At 37.9% G+C, this 20503-nt stretch overlaps 1 protein-coding gene across 8 annotated transcripts in view; it reads left to right on the forward strand.

The window, feature by feature from the left end:
* Positions 1–20503, forward strand: part of rap1gds1 (Rap1 GTPase-GDP dissociation stimulator 1) — a 128608-nt gene that overhangs the window by 39851 nt on the left and 68254 nt on the right. For 6 of the 8 annotated variants that reach the window (XM_062982261.1, XM_062982262.1, XM_062982266.1 and 3 more), the window contains exon 2: positions 12161–12268. In XM_062982261.1, coding sequence (XP_062838331.1) covers positions 12161–12268 — 108 coding nt within the window. Of the gene's footprint in view, positions 1–12157; positions 12269–20503 lie in introns of all 8 variants that reach the window. The other 2 variants (XM_003225524.4, XM_008117892.3) reach the window with 1 other exon arrangement.

Raw genomic sequence — 20503 nt, forward strand, 5'->3', positions numbered from 1 at the left:
GAATAACACGGCAAGAATGATGCATACCTTCTTAAAATTGTTGTCTGACCTCTTGTATAGCATGAGTCAATTGAATTGCTACAAATTTATGCTACCTTGTTAGATTCCATTTTGGTGATGTGTTTTGGTTTTTTGGGTGGCGGTGATCCAAGTTTTAGAATTGGTAAGTGACAGGACGGGAGGAATAGCACCTTTCTCTCTTGGCAAGGTGTTTTTTGGCTTGATTTCTGCTTTGAATCTCTGCACTGCTGTGTAACTTTTTAAAGTCTGCTTCTTGTGTGAGTGTTCAACGTATTGAAAGATAAGCAGTGAAGACGATGAATTCAAGTTGAGTACTGTATTTAGCACCTGTCTGGGGGTGATAACTGCAGCATTCACACCGGAAACACTGCAGTAGAATTTGGCTCACAGTGAAAGAGGGAAAAGCTGTTGGACGTATGAACAAATATTTATTGCTAGAATTGGTGGAAGTTTAATATCCATCCATCATCTCATTCATTCATATTTTTCCTCTTAATTTTGTGTGTCTCTATTTAAACACACAGTTTAAATACAGAAACAGTGACTACTGTGAACTGAAAAATCTGTACAGACCAGCTTTGTTGTTTCAGTGCCACTGCCTTTAGTAGTGCAGTGCAAAAAAAAAAGAAAAAAAAAAGACCCACAACTAAGTGCTGAGTGTTTTGCTGGCATTCATATAAAATGCCTCAGCTGGAGGTCAGCAAGGATTGATTCAAAAACCACAATCCATTGCCTACAGAGAGGATTATAGTGACACCCTCCCCCAGCCTGCTGCAAATTTATTTATTTATTTATAATTTATTAAATAAATAAATTTATTTATTTATAACCCAAATGTCACACTGCTTCTAGTTGTGCCAAAGGCATTGATTAAAAAGACCTGTGTTATATCCCTGCGGTGAATCTTACCCCCTGCGGCCTTAACCCCGCTTTAGTATTATGCTGGTGACCAATGTTACCCATATTAAAGTCCAAGCAGTGATCTTTCTAAACCCGTGTTTCTCAAACTGTGCTCCTTCAGGTGTTTTGGACCTCAGCTTCCAGAAATCCAAGCCAGTTGTTAGGAATTGTGGGAGCTGAAGTTCAAAACATCTGGAGGAGCACAGTTTGAGAAACTCTGTTCTTAACCATTGAAGACTTGGCACTGATAAGATTTAACTGCTAAGTCTTGTGCTACTGTTACACTATGTAGTACAAGCTGAGTTTCTCCTATTCAAAATGCTGTGGATTAAAAAAAATGTTTGCTTATCTCACTTATCCAACACTCGTTTATCCAACGTTCTGGATTATCCAATTCATTTTGTAGTCAATGTTTTCAATACATCGTGATATTTTGGTGCTAAATTCGTAAATACAGTAATTACTACATAGCATTACTGTGTATTGAACTAATTTTTCTCTCAAATTTGTTGTATAACATGATGTTTTGGTGCTTAATTTGTAAAATCATAACCTATTTTGATGTTTAATAGGCTTTTTCTCAATCTCTCCTTATTATCCAACATATTTGCTTATCCAACGTTCTGCCGGCCTGTTTATGTTGGATAAGTGAGACTCTACCATACCAGTGATTCCCAAAGTGGGTGCTACCACCTCCTGGTGGGCGTTGCAGTGATCCAGGGGGGCGGTGATGGCCACAGGTGCATTTGCCATATGCATCAATACATATTTCTTTCTGTTTAATTGCTATTAAAAAAATTTAAAAAATAATTTTCCGGGGGCGCTGAGTAATATTTTTTTCTGGAAAGGGGTCGTTAGGCCAAATTAGTTTGGGAACCACTTGCTTATACAAAATAAGATATTTTGGAGATGGGACCCAAGTCTAAACACAAAATTCATTTGTGTTTCTTAATTATACCTATAGCCTGAAAATCATTTTATATACAATATTTTAATAATTTTGAGCATGAAACAACATTTGTGAAGATTTAACCTTCAGAAAGTAAAGATGTCTCATTCTCAGCCACCAATGTGGACAGTTTTGGATTTTGGAACATTTTACATTTCTGCATAGACAACTTCTTTTGATATGGGAAGGGATCATTGTGCTCCAGAAGGATTTGTATCTTCCTTCCAGTCTCATAACTGTAGAGCAAGGGGCCAGTGTTGCATCTGATCTGCATTAGATAGCAGTGTAGACTCATATAATCCAGTTCAATGTAGTTGATCTGCTTTCTGAAATGGCATTATATGGCAGTGTGGATCCAGTCTTAGTTTAATATCACTGTAAATTAACCATACACGTGGATTTTTAAAATGTATTATCATTGGGCAAAAATGTTTTGTGTACTTTATATAAAGCAAAAAAATGCCAAATATTTGAATTAATGATGTTGTACATATGACTTCCCTATAACAATGTCACCTAAAATGCATAGATAATCAATTGTCTTATGGCAAACAGAACATTTGTATAAGATAATGCCAAAGCACCTAGAGTACTGTTCTTGAAAACTTATGTCATACCTTGCTGAAATGGATCAAGAAAACTAAAATGCAGAAAAGATTTCAGCATTCATTTAGGGTTTCTTTAACCACTCTCAGCACAAGTCCTTTAATGAATTAATAATCTGGAGGGAGATAAAACTTTTACATGGTTTCTTAGACATTCATGGCCTGTTGTGAACATAGACATGGCCTTTCTATAAATCATTTGAAATGGAAATCTTTTTTATTTTTCTAAATTAAAAAGATTTCTCGCATTTCAAGACAAGAATTAAGAAATGACCATTGCAGCTGATCTTTTGTGGGTCTGTTGTTCTATTCTAAAGAGTGTAGTTTAATTAATGACCTTGCTCTTAACTGATGCAGTTTAAATTGGTTAAAATGTATCAGTTAAATTGGTTAATTAATTTTACAGCATCTTGGCACAGGCGTATTTTGAAAACGTGAAGATAACTGTTTGCCTTGAACGAACACCACAGAGAAAGAATGAGTTTGTGAAAATCTTTTTAAAATCTTGACACATGAGATTTCTCTGTGTGGTTTTCTGTGTGCCCTTGTGTGTGTTTCTGTGTTGCTGAATTTCCTTTGACAGAGAACATCTTTTACATTAAAATCCATATTTGAAACAGTTTAACAAATGCATAACAGGAGTTGGCACCATGAATCAGCGCTTCTGTTTTATCTACAAAGATTTGTCTGCTAAAACAAAACGTACAAAGTTTTTATGTAGTTGTTTTTGCAGTTAAGAAGCAAGGCGGCATTTCACTCAGCACCCAGTCTAGAGGCTTTGGTTGCATTATCCTGAGCTGTTCAGATGAAGAACAGTTAGACCCTTGGGATCCTCTGGGGTTTGATTCCAGGATGCCCTGTGGATAATAAAATCTTTGAATGCTCACATTGCATTATGTGCAATAGTCTAATAAAATTGTGACACTTTTATTAAATGGCAAGCAACTCAAATGAGTGCTGGAGGGGTCCCCCGCCCTCAAATATTTTTGAGCCGTGGTTTGCTGAATCAATGGATGCAAAAACTGTGGGTGCAGGGGGCTGCCATGTATCGGAACCAGTCAGATTTCACTTGGGTGGAGTTTTAGATGGCAAAATTTGCCAAATAATCTGAGGCAAAAGATATAGCCAACAATATATTTTTCTGAAAGCTATTGTCATTTTCTGCTATTCTTCTAATTAGGAGTCTGAAATCCTTGCTAGCCAACTAATTACAATCATCAAGAGCTTTAATAGCAGGTGCAAATCTACCTTCTTTCCACCTGCAGTTCATATTCTAGCTTTCTTGACATACAGTTTTTAAAAATTCAGTTGACTCCTGTTTTCAGCTTTCAGATTATAACTGTTTGTATGTGTACATGCATGCAGACATTTACTTCCCTAGTCTTCAAACTGGTGTAGTGTGGAGCTGAAGGTAGTGTTCAGAAGTATTCTTGTTGACAAATTTGATGTTGGACAAATAACATTGTCCAGGTTAACTTGAATTGTGCCTTTCCTAATGCCCTCAAAGTATGCTTCTTAAACAGTTTTATTTTCTTTGCACTCATTATTGTCCTAGTTGCGGGAGTTGTGTTTTTTGATGGCCCAATAGAAAACGTCTCATTATATGATTTATCAATAATTTCTGAAAAGTGCTGTTGTAATACTGTTTCACAGATTAAAATACCTGTTTGGTGTAATGTCAACACTAAAGAAATGTAAGCTTTCTAAAATGTGGATTTGAAAGTTTGCATTTATCCCAGCAGTACTCTTGGATACTTGGGTTGGGGGACCCCCTTTAGAATACATAAAGCACCAGCAAAACAAAGTCAAAGATTTTGAAGAAAAAATTATGGTGCAGCCCACATAGAGGAGAATTTTATTTTCTTTAGTTAATCTGCACTCCATGCTGTCTTTTCTGCTAAGTGGGTTTTGAAATCTGAACAACAGTTTATCATCTTAAACACTTACCAGCAAATGTGGTGCTTTTTCTTAAAAATTGAAATGTGGTGATTCACCCAGCTGTGCATGAAGGTTGAAACTTGTCTGAAAATATCAATATCATACACTTGCTTGTGGCAAGAAATATGAAGCGGTTTCTTTTAGTGCTTGAGAAATTCACATTTTGTCTTCACTCAAGAAAGAACTACTTTAAAATGTGTATGTTTCTAGAGGAAGAAGATTTGTGGGATGGTAACCAAATTGAGCTAAAAAGAGTTTATTGTATTGTTTGATATCAGTTTCATTATACAGAATGTAATTACAACCTTTGTGGATCTTTGAATATTAATTAGTTTTCTGTTTTATTTGCTTGAATCCTTGAAGAAAAAGGCTAGCATAGAGATATAAATTGCTTGGTATAGTTCTTTGCTAGTATGGATTTTTGTAGGAGACCTATATATGGAACTACATCAGAGCAGATTCTCTTTTTCTCTCTTTGTTTCTGCCTTTTTGATGGAGAAGCATTGAATTTCCCAGGGTTATGCTCCTGAAAGCAATCAATACAGCACCAAAGAGATGGAAACTGCTTTCTCCAGCCCTGCTTTACCATGACTGATTAATTACTACCTGCTGTTGAATCTTTGTTATGAGTAATTTATTCTGGTGTTGATTTCACTATGGCTACAAAGAGCTTTAAATTGTTGTTATCCATTGAGGACATTGTTTATCTCTGGTACCAGTTTTTAAAAAGCCACCCCAAACCCCAGTCTGTTCATGCCTTCGGTTTCTCAGGGACATAGTGTTGCTGAATGTAAGATTTGCATATATCTTACAAAGTGAGCAATGAGGTCGATGCCAGATTCATTTGCTTCAATGTACAAAACACTTCATCCCAAGAATAAAAAGTTAACAAGATTATACAATTTGATTAAAAACAAATATTAATTAAATACAATATACTTTTAAAAAATGCTAATTGCTTTCATTTCTTGTGTTTTATAAAATGAAAGACTTGAACTTAATTTGTAATAACCTTTTTATGCATTTGCACCAGACCAAATATAGCGCTTCACTTTTCTTTGTTATTAAAAGCTATATAAATTATTTAGAATTGATCAACAAAATTGTTGATTTAAAAGCATTCAAAATATTGAGAAAGTACAAAGGAAAATTTCTCTATGGCACAAACATTTTATTGTCAATTGATTAGTACAGTAGCTGTAATTTAGAAGAAGAAACTGATGGAACCACCTTTCTTAAGGAAAACTATTAAATCCAATAGATTGTAATAAATTGCCAGGTGATTTGAATACACACCCACACAAGCATACAGTAGCTTAGATTGAATGTATGAGTAAAATATTATTTAATTCAAAAATGGGCAAAGTGTGGCCCACAAAATACAAATGTTTTCCTGCCCATGCTTCTGAAAACCCCTTCTGCAAAAGTTGAGAGATCCTTGGTACTTGAAATGGCTACCATCAATTGCCGCATTTTGACATAAATAATCGCCTGCTTATTTAGAGGATCTCACATCAACCTACACCATCTTTCCTTCCCTTTCACTGTAGGTCCTGCTTAACTTCCTCACTGCCCAGCCTCCAGCAGCACTCATATCTGTCCCTCCAATTACTCCCACTATTCCATCTCCTCTTGCTTGAATCCCTGCCTTAGATCTTCTTTACTCGACCTTCTTCAACAAAAATCTTGTGAGTCCTTCCAACACTCCCATGCCCCCTTCCTGAAAAAAATAGTAGAAATGGTAATATTTTTCTTTTTAAAAATAGTTGTTCCCTATACTTAAATTTGTCCCAGGTTTACCCACCTCTGCTTTAATAATTAGCGGCTCACTTCTGTGTCTTTAAAGCAGGAGTGAACCCTACTGTGCCACAGTGCAGTACAGTACAGTGCTCCCTCACTTATTGCTGGGGTTAGGTTCCAGGACCACCCGCAATAAGTGAAAATAAGTGAAAATAGGGACACTATATTTATTTTAATATTTATACATTATTTTAGTAGTTATACACGATTTTAAGTCTTTATCAACCAATCGTGTGTTGATAAATTGACTCCTCCTCCTGTTGCTGCTTGGGCCCCTTTTCTCTCCCTTTGGCTTCTCCTTCCTCCCTTCCTTAGGTTGTAAATTGTAATTTTTTATGATTTATAATAGTTTATTGAAAAACCGCGAAATAGCAAATCCGTGAAAAGTGAACCGCAAAGTAGTGAGGGAACATTGTACTCCCTTCACTCATTCATCCAATTCACGTCTGGCTGCTTATATGAACCAGGACAGAAACAGATATACACATAGTAACTCTCATCTCTTATCTGTTGAATACACATGAGAGTCCCTAACAGTTATCCCATTTTCTTACTGTTTTATTTTTTGGAGTGTCCCCATCCCATTAACCACTTTGCTATCATCACCTTCTAAAGCTAATCATTAACATTTATTGATCTTGATGTTTCATACATACTAATTTATGTCTGCTAAAGCACCTCAGATGGCCCATATAATCCAGGCTCAGGCATTAAACTGTCTGGATGATCGCATGTCTCTTAGCCTAGCTTTTCAATAAGGTTTCATAAAGATAAATGAGACTAGGAAAGACTAAACGCTTAGGAGAAATAGACATACCGTTGGGATTTCTGCTTTCATGTGCCATACTACTCCCTTTAGAAAATTAATTAATGAGAATGAGCATATTTATGAAGAATCCTTTTAAACATATGCTGTTCTAGTTTGCCTGGAAAGGGGAATTAAATATATAGTTGACAGTGTTAGCACATTTCTGAGAGTGCCCCAAATGTTTCAATTCTTACAGGGTTTTATAAAGCATGAATTATTTGCAGTCAGCTTGGCAGACCAGTCAAACTGAGTACAGCTAGTTTGCTTTTGAATTAAGAAAACAGAATGGAGCATTATCATGCCACTCCTAGAGATACAAAATCTGTCTAGAACAGATATGACTACCTATAGAGTTCTAGGAAAATAAATACCTTGTTATATAGGTTTTGAATTAGTTTTATGTTGCATGGTGCAGCATGTCTCAAGATTGATCTTTTAAAAAAACATGCATGTATTTATATCTTCCCCTCGCATGGTGGAATAAGCAGCATGTCAAAGGGGATAAGATAAAAACCATAATTTTGGCACCTACAATGATGAGAGAGAGAGAAGGAAAAAGTTGGGGAAAAATAATCTTGCATGTGTGTGGCACATCACAGATGTTGTGGGTCTTATTTCTTTGTTCACACTTTTGATTGTGTATATAAAAAATCTATTCTAGTCTGCAGAAAAAATGATAACAGTATTGTAGCACATTAAGGACTAACAAGTTTTAGTCACATCTGTTCATTTGTGATGAGAGTGGCTGCAGTCCACAAAAGCTTATGCCAAATAAAACTTAAGTCTTTGAAGTGCCACAAGATTTTTTGTTACTAAATTATAACTAGCTCCATAGTGTGTCCGTTTTCTTTTAGGTACTAAAATAAGATCAGAAAGATATAAAAGTACTCACAAACAAGTGCTGAACCTGAAAATAAGCAATAGGTCCATGAAGACCAGATGATCAAAATCTAAGCGCTTGTCAAAGAATTTAGGCTTGTACCCAGCTGTAGGTAAAAGGTAAAGGTTTCCCCTGATGTTAAGTCCAGTCGTGATCGACTCTGGGGCTTGATGCTCATCTCCATTTCTAAGCCGAAGAGCCGCCGTTGTCCATAGACATCTCCAGGTCATGTGGCCGGCATGACTGCATGGAGCGCCATTACCTTCCTGCCTATTAATCTACTCACATTTGCATGTTTTCGAACTGCTAGGTTGGCAGGAGCTGGCAGGAACTATGGTTTAGACAGCACTTTTTAAAACTGCATTAGTTATTGATTGACAAACCACACACAGAGAATGCTCACCACCGGTTTCTCTTTGTCCTGGAAAGAAGTATCTCCTAGGCCTTGTGTTGAAAACCTTTATGAATGACTTGAATGATAGAACATTGCATGCTTATCAAATTAGCAGATAACATCAAATTAGGAGGGATAAGAAAACAGAGATAATGTTGATTTGACATGCAGTGTTCCACGAGTGGTTAAAATGGTTTTTGTAGCACATATAGTTTAGGTGTGTATCCTAGACCAGTTCTCTTTACCTAAGGGAATCAATATAACTTGATCTCAGACTACAGTTATGGAAACCAGCCATGGGAACCTACTGGGTGACTTTAGGCAAGTCATGTTCTTGTCAGCCTCAGAGAAAGACAAAGGCAAACCCCCTTTGAACAAATCTTGCCAGGAAAACGGTGTGACGAGTTAGCTTTGCTGTATGTTGGAAACAACCTGAAAGCACATGACACCATCACCACCACCACCACCAACAAACCTCTTCTGTTTTCATGTTGGAATTCTTGTCAATTATATCTTGCGTGGATAGAAATGTGCTTGTTAGCTTTTACTGAAAGAGAATTTTTCTTTTTCTGCAGTGGTCATATTGCATTTTAATATATTATATGGGAAACCCAAACAGAGTTTGTTAATAATTCATTTGAGACCCGATTGCAGACTTTTCTCTGTGCAAATCTGTGTAACAAAAAAAAATCATAATAAAAATGAACATTAGTATGCATCATTTCTGTGTTTTAGCCAGTAAAGTACTTGCTATTTTATTATTTTTTGAAGAAAAAAAAAACCCATCTTCTTGTGTTGTTGATCTTATCTTGATCTTGCTACTTAATTCCTCTGCTGTTCAGAGATCATAGGAGTCTCAGTGAAATAGAACTGGAAGCCAATAAATAATAATAACAGTAAAAGGCCACCCTACTGGGATCTGCGCACATCATCCGAAAATACATCACACAGTCCTAGACACTTGGGAAGTGTTCAACTTATGATTTTGTGATACGAAATCCAGCATATCTATCTTATTTGCTGTGACATAATAAAATAATAATATAATAATAATAACAATAATAATAATAACGCTTCATTTCTATTCTACCCTATCTCCCCAAAGGGACTCAGGACGGATTCCAACATACAATGGCAAACTTTTAATGCCTTCACAATAACTGACAAATACCAACATAGAATCCCAGAAAAACCCCACATATGAAAACGACAATTAAAACCTAACATCAAATTAAACCTAACATCAATAAATTAAACCAACAATTGATGTCTTTATTACAAAAAAGTTTATTTACAAGTGACCAGGTAAAGCAGGGAGCCACATTTACTCTATGCAACCCAGCATTTAGCTAATTCTAGCAATGTAATTTTTGTTTTCCCATTCTTATCTCCTCTGAAATTTGGACTGCTGATTCTTTTTTTCCTGAGATAGCCTCACCCACACAGGCAAACATATAGAGCCCCATTTTCCGATTCTACCCTACAGGTAAATTGACTGTTCAGCAAAGGGTTTTTAATCATTGCCTTCTTAGAGAAGATACATATATTAGTCAATCTGACTCTCAACATGAAAATGAATGATTGCTGAAGAATCAAAAGTTGAAGTGAAATTGATGGAAGACTCAATATGTACCTGTTGGTATTTGGGAACGAAGCAGAATAACTATGGGCATAAACTTAATAACAGAAAGGAAAAAAACAGGATAAACGGTGTTGTTTAAACCACTTTTTTGGGAATGCTCTGTTCTTTAGCAAATGTTATTTTATATAAGCTGTTCATATACCTTGTGACTTGCAAATGATGGAAATGCCACAATGTTGCTATGTACAGCAAAATTTGATTCAGGATAATTACTTAAGTGGTGTTTGAGCGAAGAAAATACCATTGCTTTGCTGACTTAACATCATGGTAGATATTCTGTTTCCCTTTATTTTCAGTGGGACTTTCTTCCAAATAAGGAGAGTTAGGATCATAGCCTTAGTAGGCATGGAATCTGAGTTATTCTGTATCTTTTAAAAAGATTAGTCTATTCTCACATGAGGTTAATCATCAGCTGGCAGAAGGAAAGTAGAATTAAACTGCAGCTGTTGGCACTTATTATGCCTCTTGGATAAGAAAATATTTGACATAACTAGTGCTGCTAGGTCTAGTTATGCTTTATGGGAATATAATTGAGCAGCTATAGAAAGTCTATCTTAAATAATGATTAGGAGGCAAGATGTTTATTTCATAACTGAAACTTCTTTTTTAATTCCTGGAAGTTTCCACATTCTGTCATGACATGCAATGGTTAATATTGATGCGGGGTCATCAGAAGGTACGCTGGAATTTACTAGATTTTGTATTAGGTCAGCAAGAGCTTCTGACTTTGAACAGGGACACCGAAAGGTCTCCCCCCCCCCCCTTTCCTATATTGGTGGCAAAAATGAAAGGGGGGGGGGAGATTGTAGAAATATTTGTGTCTAAAGTTCGAGTTCTGATCTGAAAAACAAACCCCTATATTGAAGATCTGCCCAGAGGAATCTTATTCCATAAGTCTGTATCTAAGACCTGAGCCACAATTTTAGAAATATGTCTCTTTCAATGGAATAGTGATGTGTGCGGGAGTGCAGAAAAAATGGAGAGCCAGTATAATATAATGATTTGAATGTTGGATTGTGACTCTGGAGACCATGTTTCAAATCCTGGCTTGGCCATGAAAATCCACATAGATTTTTTTTAAAATCATGTCAGAAGCAACTTGAGAACATACTGCAAATCGCTTCTGGTGTGACAATATTGGCTGCCTACAGAGAGGGGACACCTGAATGTGTTAGCTGGGAGGCTTCTCTCAGCTGACAGACAGGAGCTTACCCCATCTCCAGATTCGAACTGGCAACCTTCAGGTCAGAAACTCAATCTTCAGGTCAGCAGTTCAGCTGGCACAAGGGTTTAACCCATTGTGCCACTGCGGCTCTTAATCCACGTGATAACCAGAATGCATGTCACATGCTGTCAGCCCCAGAAAACCCTGTGATAATGTTGCCTTAGGGTCACCATGAGTCTGAAATGCCTAATAGGTACACAACAACAGAAACAGGAAGGATGAGCATTATTAAATACAGAGGAGGAAGGAAAGGAAGAAGAAGAAATGGCCTTTAATTGTAGAGATTAATTGTAGGATTTAAAAGAATAATATGTTTTTCCTGAGTGACACTTTATAAAAGCGAAAGAGGTTTTACAGTACAATGAAAAAATTTAGTTGCATTGGAAATGCATTTTAACCAAGCCAAAATAATGAAATGTATTTAAATTTACTTGTAGGGCATTTTTTACATCAAGTATCCCATGAGAGTCTGATACCATCTAATCTCACAACGGTAAAAAAAGAAAAAAGAAAAAAAAAGATTAGAAGCAGGTACTACGTTCTGGCTAGAGGATTTGGGAAAAAGCGAGAGAAACATGATTTGTGAGATTTAGTTTTGTTTGTTTATATAAAGCTATCAATTGTGTGGTTGTTAAAGAATTTGATTAATACCGGAAAGATCCAAATTCAGATATCCAGTTAGCTCCTTGGATGACTTTGAGCCAGTTGCTGTCACTCAGTCTAATCTGTCTCATTGGTTGATTGTAAGACAAATACGAGATAAAAAATTAAGAAAAAAATCTATTGATAATAGCTCTGTTGTGCTTTCCTTTCATAGCCAAAAAGAATCCTTCCCCTTTGGCAGAAGAGAATGAGAGAGAGACAAAACAATAGTTGCCTTCTGTTGATACAGCATTTGGCATCACCTTATCTATGTTGATTTGCACTTTTAAGACCATAAGATACAATTGACAGACCATGGTACTGATTTTGCTTTCTCCTTCATGTTATCCAAGCAGATAATCTAACAGATGCCTTGAAGAAGCTGAAGATAACAGCTGTTGACAGCACAGCTGATAGCTTGGAGGGGTGTTTGGACTGTCTGCTACAAGCACTGGCTCAAAACAGTAAGTTTTATTGTTCTCTGCAATTTCATACCATATGAATCAATCAATAAATGATTATGGAAGTAATAAGTGTATCAAATGGAATAAAACTGTAAGTGCATCTGGTGGAATTGCTGTTTGTTCTGAACAGAACGTTGGAGGGTGAATTAGGCATTAGACACCGCCCTACAACCCAGATATTAATAACAGAGCAAGCACAGAGAATGTGTTTTTTCCAACTCTTTATTGAGCAAAGTGTGTGTGTGAGTTGATGTGTATTGTGTGCATTCTCTCTCAGTCTCATAGTATCTGTATGTGCCTTCTTGTAACTTGTCAACTTATGGCAACCCAAGGAAAACAGGAAGAAATACTCAGAGGTAGCTTTACCAGTTCCTTCCTTTTAAAAACAGCACACAGCACTTGTTATTCATTGATGATTTCCCATTCAAGTACTAACTAAGTGCTGACGCTGCTTAGTTTCCAAGATCATGTGGAATTAAGTACTTGCACGTTTTCGGCCAATCTCTCGCTCATTTGTCCTTCATTCCTTAAATTGAAAATCATAGCTCTACGTAAGTATTGGAATGATTTTGTTGCTGGGGCAAGTTATGAATAATACATATCAGGTCTATTTGCTGTCAGGACCGGACTGGCTCTTTATTATAAGGGCCTAAATGAGTTGGGCCTTACAAGTGTCTGCTTTTTCTCTTATAGAGCTATTTAGTCTTTGAGATCAGCTAGAAGCACAGTATACTGTTGAGGTTTATTATGTAGTTGCTTGGAGCAAGGCATGTAAGTTTGATGCTACTTGAAAATGTGCCTATTTTGTGCACCTTTTCTGTGCAGTCCAATGTATCATCTAATTTATGGAGATCCTTATTATTTATTTATCTTTGTGTTTGTGTATCTCGTGTACTGGTGAATTTTCATATTTATTGTATGAAATCTTTACATCTCTGCATCAGCAGCAAACAGAATACATGGGTTATGAGGAAAGCAAACAATGGATTAGTTGGGAATCCCACTGCTTTGAGGTGCTCCTGTTGTGAGGATATACTCTTCCTATGTTTGTGTATTCTCCATTTTAGAACAGCAGTAAATATTTGTTTATTCTAAATTGTAAATTGTGGTGGTGCTGCTAAATATTAATTGGTTATTTAGTATTTCATCATTGTTCTAGAAATAAAAAATATTTATTTGGATTGTATGAAATAAAGACATGCCATATGAAGATGTATTTCTCTCATAGGAACATATCTTAACACTGATCCACCTAGATCAGTTATATCTACACTAAGTAGCATTGACTGATGTGGGCCTTTGCCACACTTACTTATACGTAGCTGGGATTGGACTAGGGATTTATTTTTAGCAAAAATTATATGCTTAATAACTGGACCACCGGTGCTATCCTATTGGGTTTTAGTCATAGTGATCCACACACCATGCACTCCATAATAGTGAAGTTGATTGCTCATGGGAGAATGAGGTTCTTTGACAAATTAAGCATCCTACTCAATTATCTGAAGAAGAAAGTTACTTTTAATAATTAAGATGTTGACCATGTCTGTTTTACGGGATACTTAATTATTTCTTGGATCATATTCTTAATTTTTCAGCTCACTATTCTAATGAGGCTGCTAACATATTAATGCCAATTATGGAAACATTTCCTACTGGGACCAGTCTCAAAATAGTAATCAGTTTATGGTTCCAGATGGTCAGTCGTCAGCTTGAATATCAGTCTGAAAACTTGTAATTGGCCAATGCATCCATCTCTTCCAGTTACCCTTATGTTGTCTCATGAGTTTGACTGTTGTATCCGTGGAGATCCATGCATTTCTTTAAAGAAAAGACACAAATGAGTTCTAAATGAAGAATTAAATGTTCCAGCCTGTTACAAAGAAACATTTAATACATTTTTCTTTATTTGAAATTGTAGTTGCTAATACATTTTAACACCTCTATTATCTACATAAATTTGTCTTGTTCTTTTAAGTTCTTTATTAGAGTACCTTCTCCCAGGAATCTTGCCTTTTGAACAGTGGTGAAGAGAATTGGTAGTAGCCAATTGACCAACACTAAGAATGTTGTTGCCTTCCTTTTGGAACAGTCTCCCAGAGAAATGAACTGGTGCCTATTCTTTTTTTGCTGTTGAGGCACTAGATGAGAACAGTGAGTTAAATACAACTGTGTTGTCGAAGGCTTTCATGGCCGGGATCACATGTCTTTTGGGCTGTGTGGCCATGTTCCAGAAGTATTCTCTCCTGACGTTTCGCCCACATCTATGGCAGGCATCCTCAGAGGTTGTGAGGTATGGATAAACTAAGTAAGGAAAGGAAAGAATATATATCTGTGTGGAGTCCAGGGTGTGGCAAGAGTCCTTTGTCACTGGGAAGTCAGCATTAATGTTTCAGTTAATCACCCTAATTAGCATTGGAAAGGTTTTTGTCTCTTGCCTGGGGGCATCCTTTGTTAGTCATTAGCTGTGCTCTGCCCTCAGAGTGTTGGTTCCCATCCACTGTTTTGATTTTAGAGTTTTTTAATACTGGTAGCCAGATTTTGTTCATTTTCATGGTTTCTTCTTTTCTGTTGAAGTTGTCCACATGCTTGTGGATTTCAGTGGCTTCTCTTTGTAGTCTGACATGATAGTTGTTGGAATGGTCCAGCATTTCTGTGTTCTCAAATAATATCCTGTGTCCAGGCTGGTTCATCAAGTGCTCTGCTATGGCTGATTTCTCTGGTTGAATTAGTCTGCAGTGCCTTTCATGTTCTTTGACTCTAGTTTGGGCGCTGCGTTTGGTGGTCCCTATGTATACTTGTCCACAGCTGCATGGTATCCGGTAGACTCCTGCAGAGGAGAGATGATCCCTCTTGTCCTTCGCTGACCGTAGCATTTGTTGGATTTTCTTTGTGGGTCTGTAGATAGTTTGTAGGTTGTGCTTCTTCATCAATTTGCCTATGCGGTCAGTGGTTCCCTTAATGTATGGTAAGAACACCTTTCCTCTGGGTGGATCTTTGTCTTGACTCTCATGGCTTGTTCTTGGCCTTGCAGCTCTTGCAACAAAGGATGCCCCCAGGCAAGAGAAAAAAACATTTCCAATGCTAATTAGGGTGATTAACTGAAACATTAATGCTGGCTTCCCAGTGACAAAGGACTCTTGCCACACCCTGGACTCTACACAGATATATATTCTTTCCTTTCCTTACTTAGTTTATCCATACCTCACAACCTCTGAGGATGCCTGCCGTAGATGTGGGCGAAACGTCAGGAGAGAATACTTCTGGAACATGGCCACACAGCCCGAAAGACATACAACAACCCTTAAATACAACTGTTATATTTGCTGTATGGTAAATTAGCACTTTTGGAAATCACACTGATTTGCTGAGTCTATTCTAGTTGGGATTACTGGTTGAGTTTACTCTAGTATTAGTTTGATTCTGTTGCATTATTTTTGGTTTGTCTTCCTTTTTGTAGTATGGATGCGGCTTCAGCTTGTATTGGATTTTGTTCATATCCTGGTTTTTTTGATTGATAGGTAGTCAGAATGTTCTTGTTGTGTGCCTTCAAGCCATTTCCAACTTTGGAGGTTTTCTGCAGTAGGTTTGCTGTAAGTCGAAACCACCTGAAGCAACACAACAGCAACAGTGACTACAGTGTGAAAGGCCCCTAGGATTAATATATGGAGGAACTTCTCAACAAAATTGAAATCGATAGTTTAGAGATATATTAAACTGGTATTTTTTCGTGAGAAAGAATCTGAGTGTAGCTTCAGTAAATGTTACTCAGTTTATAGTTTTATGAAAAGTAAACAGCTTGGATTTTTTTTGGATATTTATTTCTCACTATTTTTAAAAGAACCCTTGTCTAGCATAAATAAGAATATGTCTTGGTATTGCTGACAATGTACATTTCATGCTGGAACCTAAATTCTGCAACATATTGTTAATCCTCTTCTCAATCCATGACAGCTGAAACAGGGCCTGGTTTGTTACCTCTTTCCTTGCCCTTCTCCTTCTGGGTCTCCCACATGGCTCCTTACCTTTTAGCTTTTGGAAGTGCTATCTGTATCAAACAAAAGGCTCATGAAGAGAGAGTTTCACACATCTCTAGCCTCCAGGAAATTTCTAGGGAACAGCAGATGGGTGTTCTCATTCTAATGGTAGAAGTGAGAGGAGTGTTGCTGCCTTATACTATGGGCTTCCTGCTTTACGTCTGCCGGTGACAGCTGCGGGCTGGCTTCTGTCTCTCACGCAGAGTCAACCACAAATTAACTGGGATGCATGGGTGACTTATCTAGGGAAAGGGGAGAGAGAAGAAGAGAAAGGATATAAACAAAGCCTATAAAATGTGACAATAAAGAGAAAATAAAGGAGACTTTGTTATCCTGGGTGTTCAATCTTAAAAGGATTTAAAAAGGCAAAGCTATTCCCCTTGTTTTCTATATTTAAAATATCACTGTTTTGGCCCTGATGGATCCCCCATAGTACTATAGTATGGACCATTGGTTTCCACTATCCACTAGGGTTTTGTTCCAGAACCTCACTCACTGGTAGATACCAAAATCATGGATGCTCATTCCCATTATATACAGTGACACAGTAGAATGGCATCCCATATATAAAATGGCAAAATAAAGGTTGGGTTGCTGTGGATTTTCCGGGCTGTATGGCCATGTTCCAGAAGCATTCGCTTCTGACATTTCACTCACATCTATGGCAGGCATCCTCAGATGTTGTGAGTTATATTGGAAACTAGGTCAGTGATGTTTATATATCTGTGGAAGGTCCAGGGTGGGAGAAAGAACTCTTGTCTGTTGGAGGCAGGTGTGAATGTTGCAATTAATCACCTTGATTAGCATTGAAAGGCCCTTCAGCTTCAAAGCCTGGCTGATTCCTACCTGGGGGAATCCTTTATTGGGAAATGTTAGCTTGTCCTGATTGTTTTCTGTCTGGAATTCCTCTGTTTTCAGAGCGTTGTGATTTATTTACGGTCCTGATTTTGGAGGTTTTTTTAATACTGGTAGCCAGATTTTGTTCATTTTCATGGTTTCCTCCTTTCTGTTGAAATTGTCCACATGCTTGTGGATTTCAATGGCTTCTCTGTGTAATCTGACATAGTGGCTGTTAGAGTGGTCCAGCATTTCTGTGTTCTCAAATAATATGCTGTGTCCAGGTTGGTTCATCAAGTTCTCTGCTATGGCTGACTTCTCTGGTTGTCTGTGCCTTTCATGTTCCTTGATTCATGTTTGGGAACTCTGTTTGGTGGTCTCTATGTCCACAGCTGTATGGTATACGGTGGACTCCTGCAGGGGTGAGAGGATCACACTTATCCTTTGCTGAATGTAGCATTTGTTGGATTTACAGTAGAGTCTCACTTATTCAACACTTGCTTATCCAACGTTCTGGATTATCCAACGCATTTTTGTAGTAAATGTTTTCAATAAATTGTGATATTTTGGTGCTAAATTCATAAATACAGTAATTACTACATAGCATTACTGCGTATTGAACTACTTTTTCTGTCAAATTTGTTGTATAACATGATGTTTTGGTGCTTAATTTGTAAAATCATAACCTAATTTGATGTTTAATAGGCTTTTCCTTAATCTCTCCTTATTATCCAACATATTTGCTTATCCAATGTTCTGTCGGCCCCTTTACATTGGATAAGCGAGACTCTACTGTACTTAGTGATCCGTAGATATTTTGTAGGTTGCGTTTCTTCATCAGCTTCCGTATGCGGTAAGTGGTTCCCGTGATGTATGGTAGGAACACTTTTCCTCTGAGTGGAAATAAAGGTTTCTTTGTTTGGATTCCCACCCCCCACCCCGCCCGAATGGAGAACCTGTGGGGAAGGAAGGCCAAGTGTAATTACACTTAATGTTGAAATAATAATAATAATAATAATAATAATAATAATAATAATAATAATAATAATATGTTTTATTTATATCCCGCCCCCTCTACCAGAAGGGACTCAGGGCGGCTTACAACAAGTAACAGTTAAAACAATACCCCCCCCCCCCAAAAAAACCCAACCCCACAATAGTACATAGGTCAAATTAACATAACTTAAAATCGAACTGTTGCAATTAGTAAAAACATATAAGAACATAACATAACATCAACATCAAAAATAGCTGCTCTTAAGCCATTAAGCATTAAAAATGTTTAAACTATCTGTCAAGAGTCAGACGCCAATTAGCGAACAAAAATAGAGTTCATTCAGCAGATAAGACAAAAAGTAATGTTAACACAGAAAAAACCTTGAAACACTTCACTATCAGTGCTTCAAGAGCAGTTCAAACAAAAATATAAAATCCAGCAACACAAGCAGGTAAAAACAAAGCTAAACAAACTTAGTGCAAACTGCACTTTCTGAGTCCAAGCCCTGCCAGCCGGCTCTGTAGTTTTCAAAGGAACAGTTCCCAAAAGAAAACACCAAATTGGTCAGGAAACAAACAAACAAACTAAGAATGCAGTAGACTGCTTCCACAATGTGGATAAAGCCGAAGGCTCCAAAAGGATGGTGAAAAGACGTCGTCCGGGATTCCAAGGTCAGGTCAGGAGATAACAGCGGTGTCCAAAGAGCAAGCCAGGAGTCAAAAGCCGATAGTAGTCATCAATCACAGGGCGAAGGCAGTAGCAAGGTCAAATTCCGATCCAAGGTCTGAAGAGGGTGCAGTCATCTAAAACAGGTCCACGATAAGACACAGCGAGAGCCAAGCTAGGTGATAACAGCAGATTCAAATCATAGTCCAAGTCCAGTCTTCATGGAAACACAGAGATCCCAATGGCGCCTCAGCAACACCTTGCCACACGCAAAGTGCAGTGGCCAAACATTCCCATTTTATTCCCCTTCCTCCTGGGTGACCAAACACTCACACCCAAACACCAGGTGTCCCAAATCTACTCAGAATCTGAGCTCCACACAGCTAGAGCTCGTGGATCTGGAGTACCTAGCAATTCGTCGGAGTCCCAATCATCCTGCCCACACTTAGCCCCATGAACACTTAAAGAACCATCCTCCCTTCTCCAAGCATCCCAATTGGGATCAGCTCCTGCAGAAACCCCAGGTTCAGAAGTATCCATAGACCCCAAATCCCCAGACATCTCCGGTGGCTGTGCCCATTCAGTGCCCACTTCCCCAGCCACCACCTGTTCCTCAGCATCCATCTCCCCATCTGAATCTTCCTCAGAAGATCCCCCATATAGCTCTCTAAGTCGCTTCCTGCGCAACTCCTCCAGTGAACCCTCATCACGAGGGTTTTTTCTTCCTCTTCGAATTCCATCCCCATCAACCATAATCTTCGAAGGCGCAGTCACAACACTATCGATCTCTATTTAAGACTGATCATCTTCAAAAGTTTGCTTCCAGAGCCATGTTTTAAGTTGCTTTCTTAAAATCAACAAAGAGGGAGCCAATCTAATTTCCTTGGGAAGGGCATTCCAGAGTCGGGGATCTACCACTGAGAAAGCCCTCTCTCTTATACTCTCCAACCGTACTTCTGATGGGAGTGGAGCCGAGAGGAGGGCCTCCCCTGCGGACCTCAGGGCTTGAGCTTGTTCATATGGGGGGATTGCAGTCGAGCAAATAAGCTGGACCCAAACCGTGCACATTCAAACACGAGGTCCATGAAGTGCAATTAAAACAATGGCATTGTAATGTTAGCACGTAAAAAAAAAAATTTAATGCTAAATTGTATCCGCTTAGCAAAGACAAGTACTGATTGAATGAACTGCAGTTCTGTTGGTGTGTTGATACAGTCCATTTAATTTAATTAAGATTTGAGAATGACCAAAATAGATGGAATTAATATAAAAAAGGAATAAATGTAAAGTTCTGTGTCATGGAGCCAGATCCCAGGGCTGAATTTCCAAGTGAAAATTGGAATCCCATGTGAAATAGGCAAATGGGAAGGAAGAATATCCTTTGTGATAGCCCCTATTGCCACATACCACGTAATATTAGGGATACCATGGCTCGAACAGGCAAATCCTGAAGTAGATTGGAGAGGAAAAAGCCTAGCATTCAAAGAACAGCAGATGCAATGGGAGATAAGCAAAATTGCAGAAGAGGAGGACGAGGAAGATGAAGCAGGGGAAATAGACCCACAGCTATTGCCACCTGAATACAGAGACTTTGTGGATGTTTTCAATCAGAAAGAGGCCAGTAAATTGCCTCCCAAAAGGAATATAGAAGTAGAAATTGAAATAACCCCAGGAGCAAACTTACCCAAACCAAAAGTG

The sequence above is a fragment of the Anolis carolinensis genome, chromosome 5 (genome assembly GCF_035594765.1).
Source record: "Anolis carolinensis isolate JA03-04 chromosome 5, rAnoCar3.1.pri, whole genome shotgun sequence".
Taxonomy (NCBI): Eukaryota; Metazoa; Chordata; class Lepidosauria; order Squamata; family Dactyloidae; genus Anolis; species Anolis carolinensis.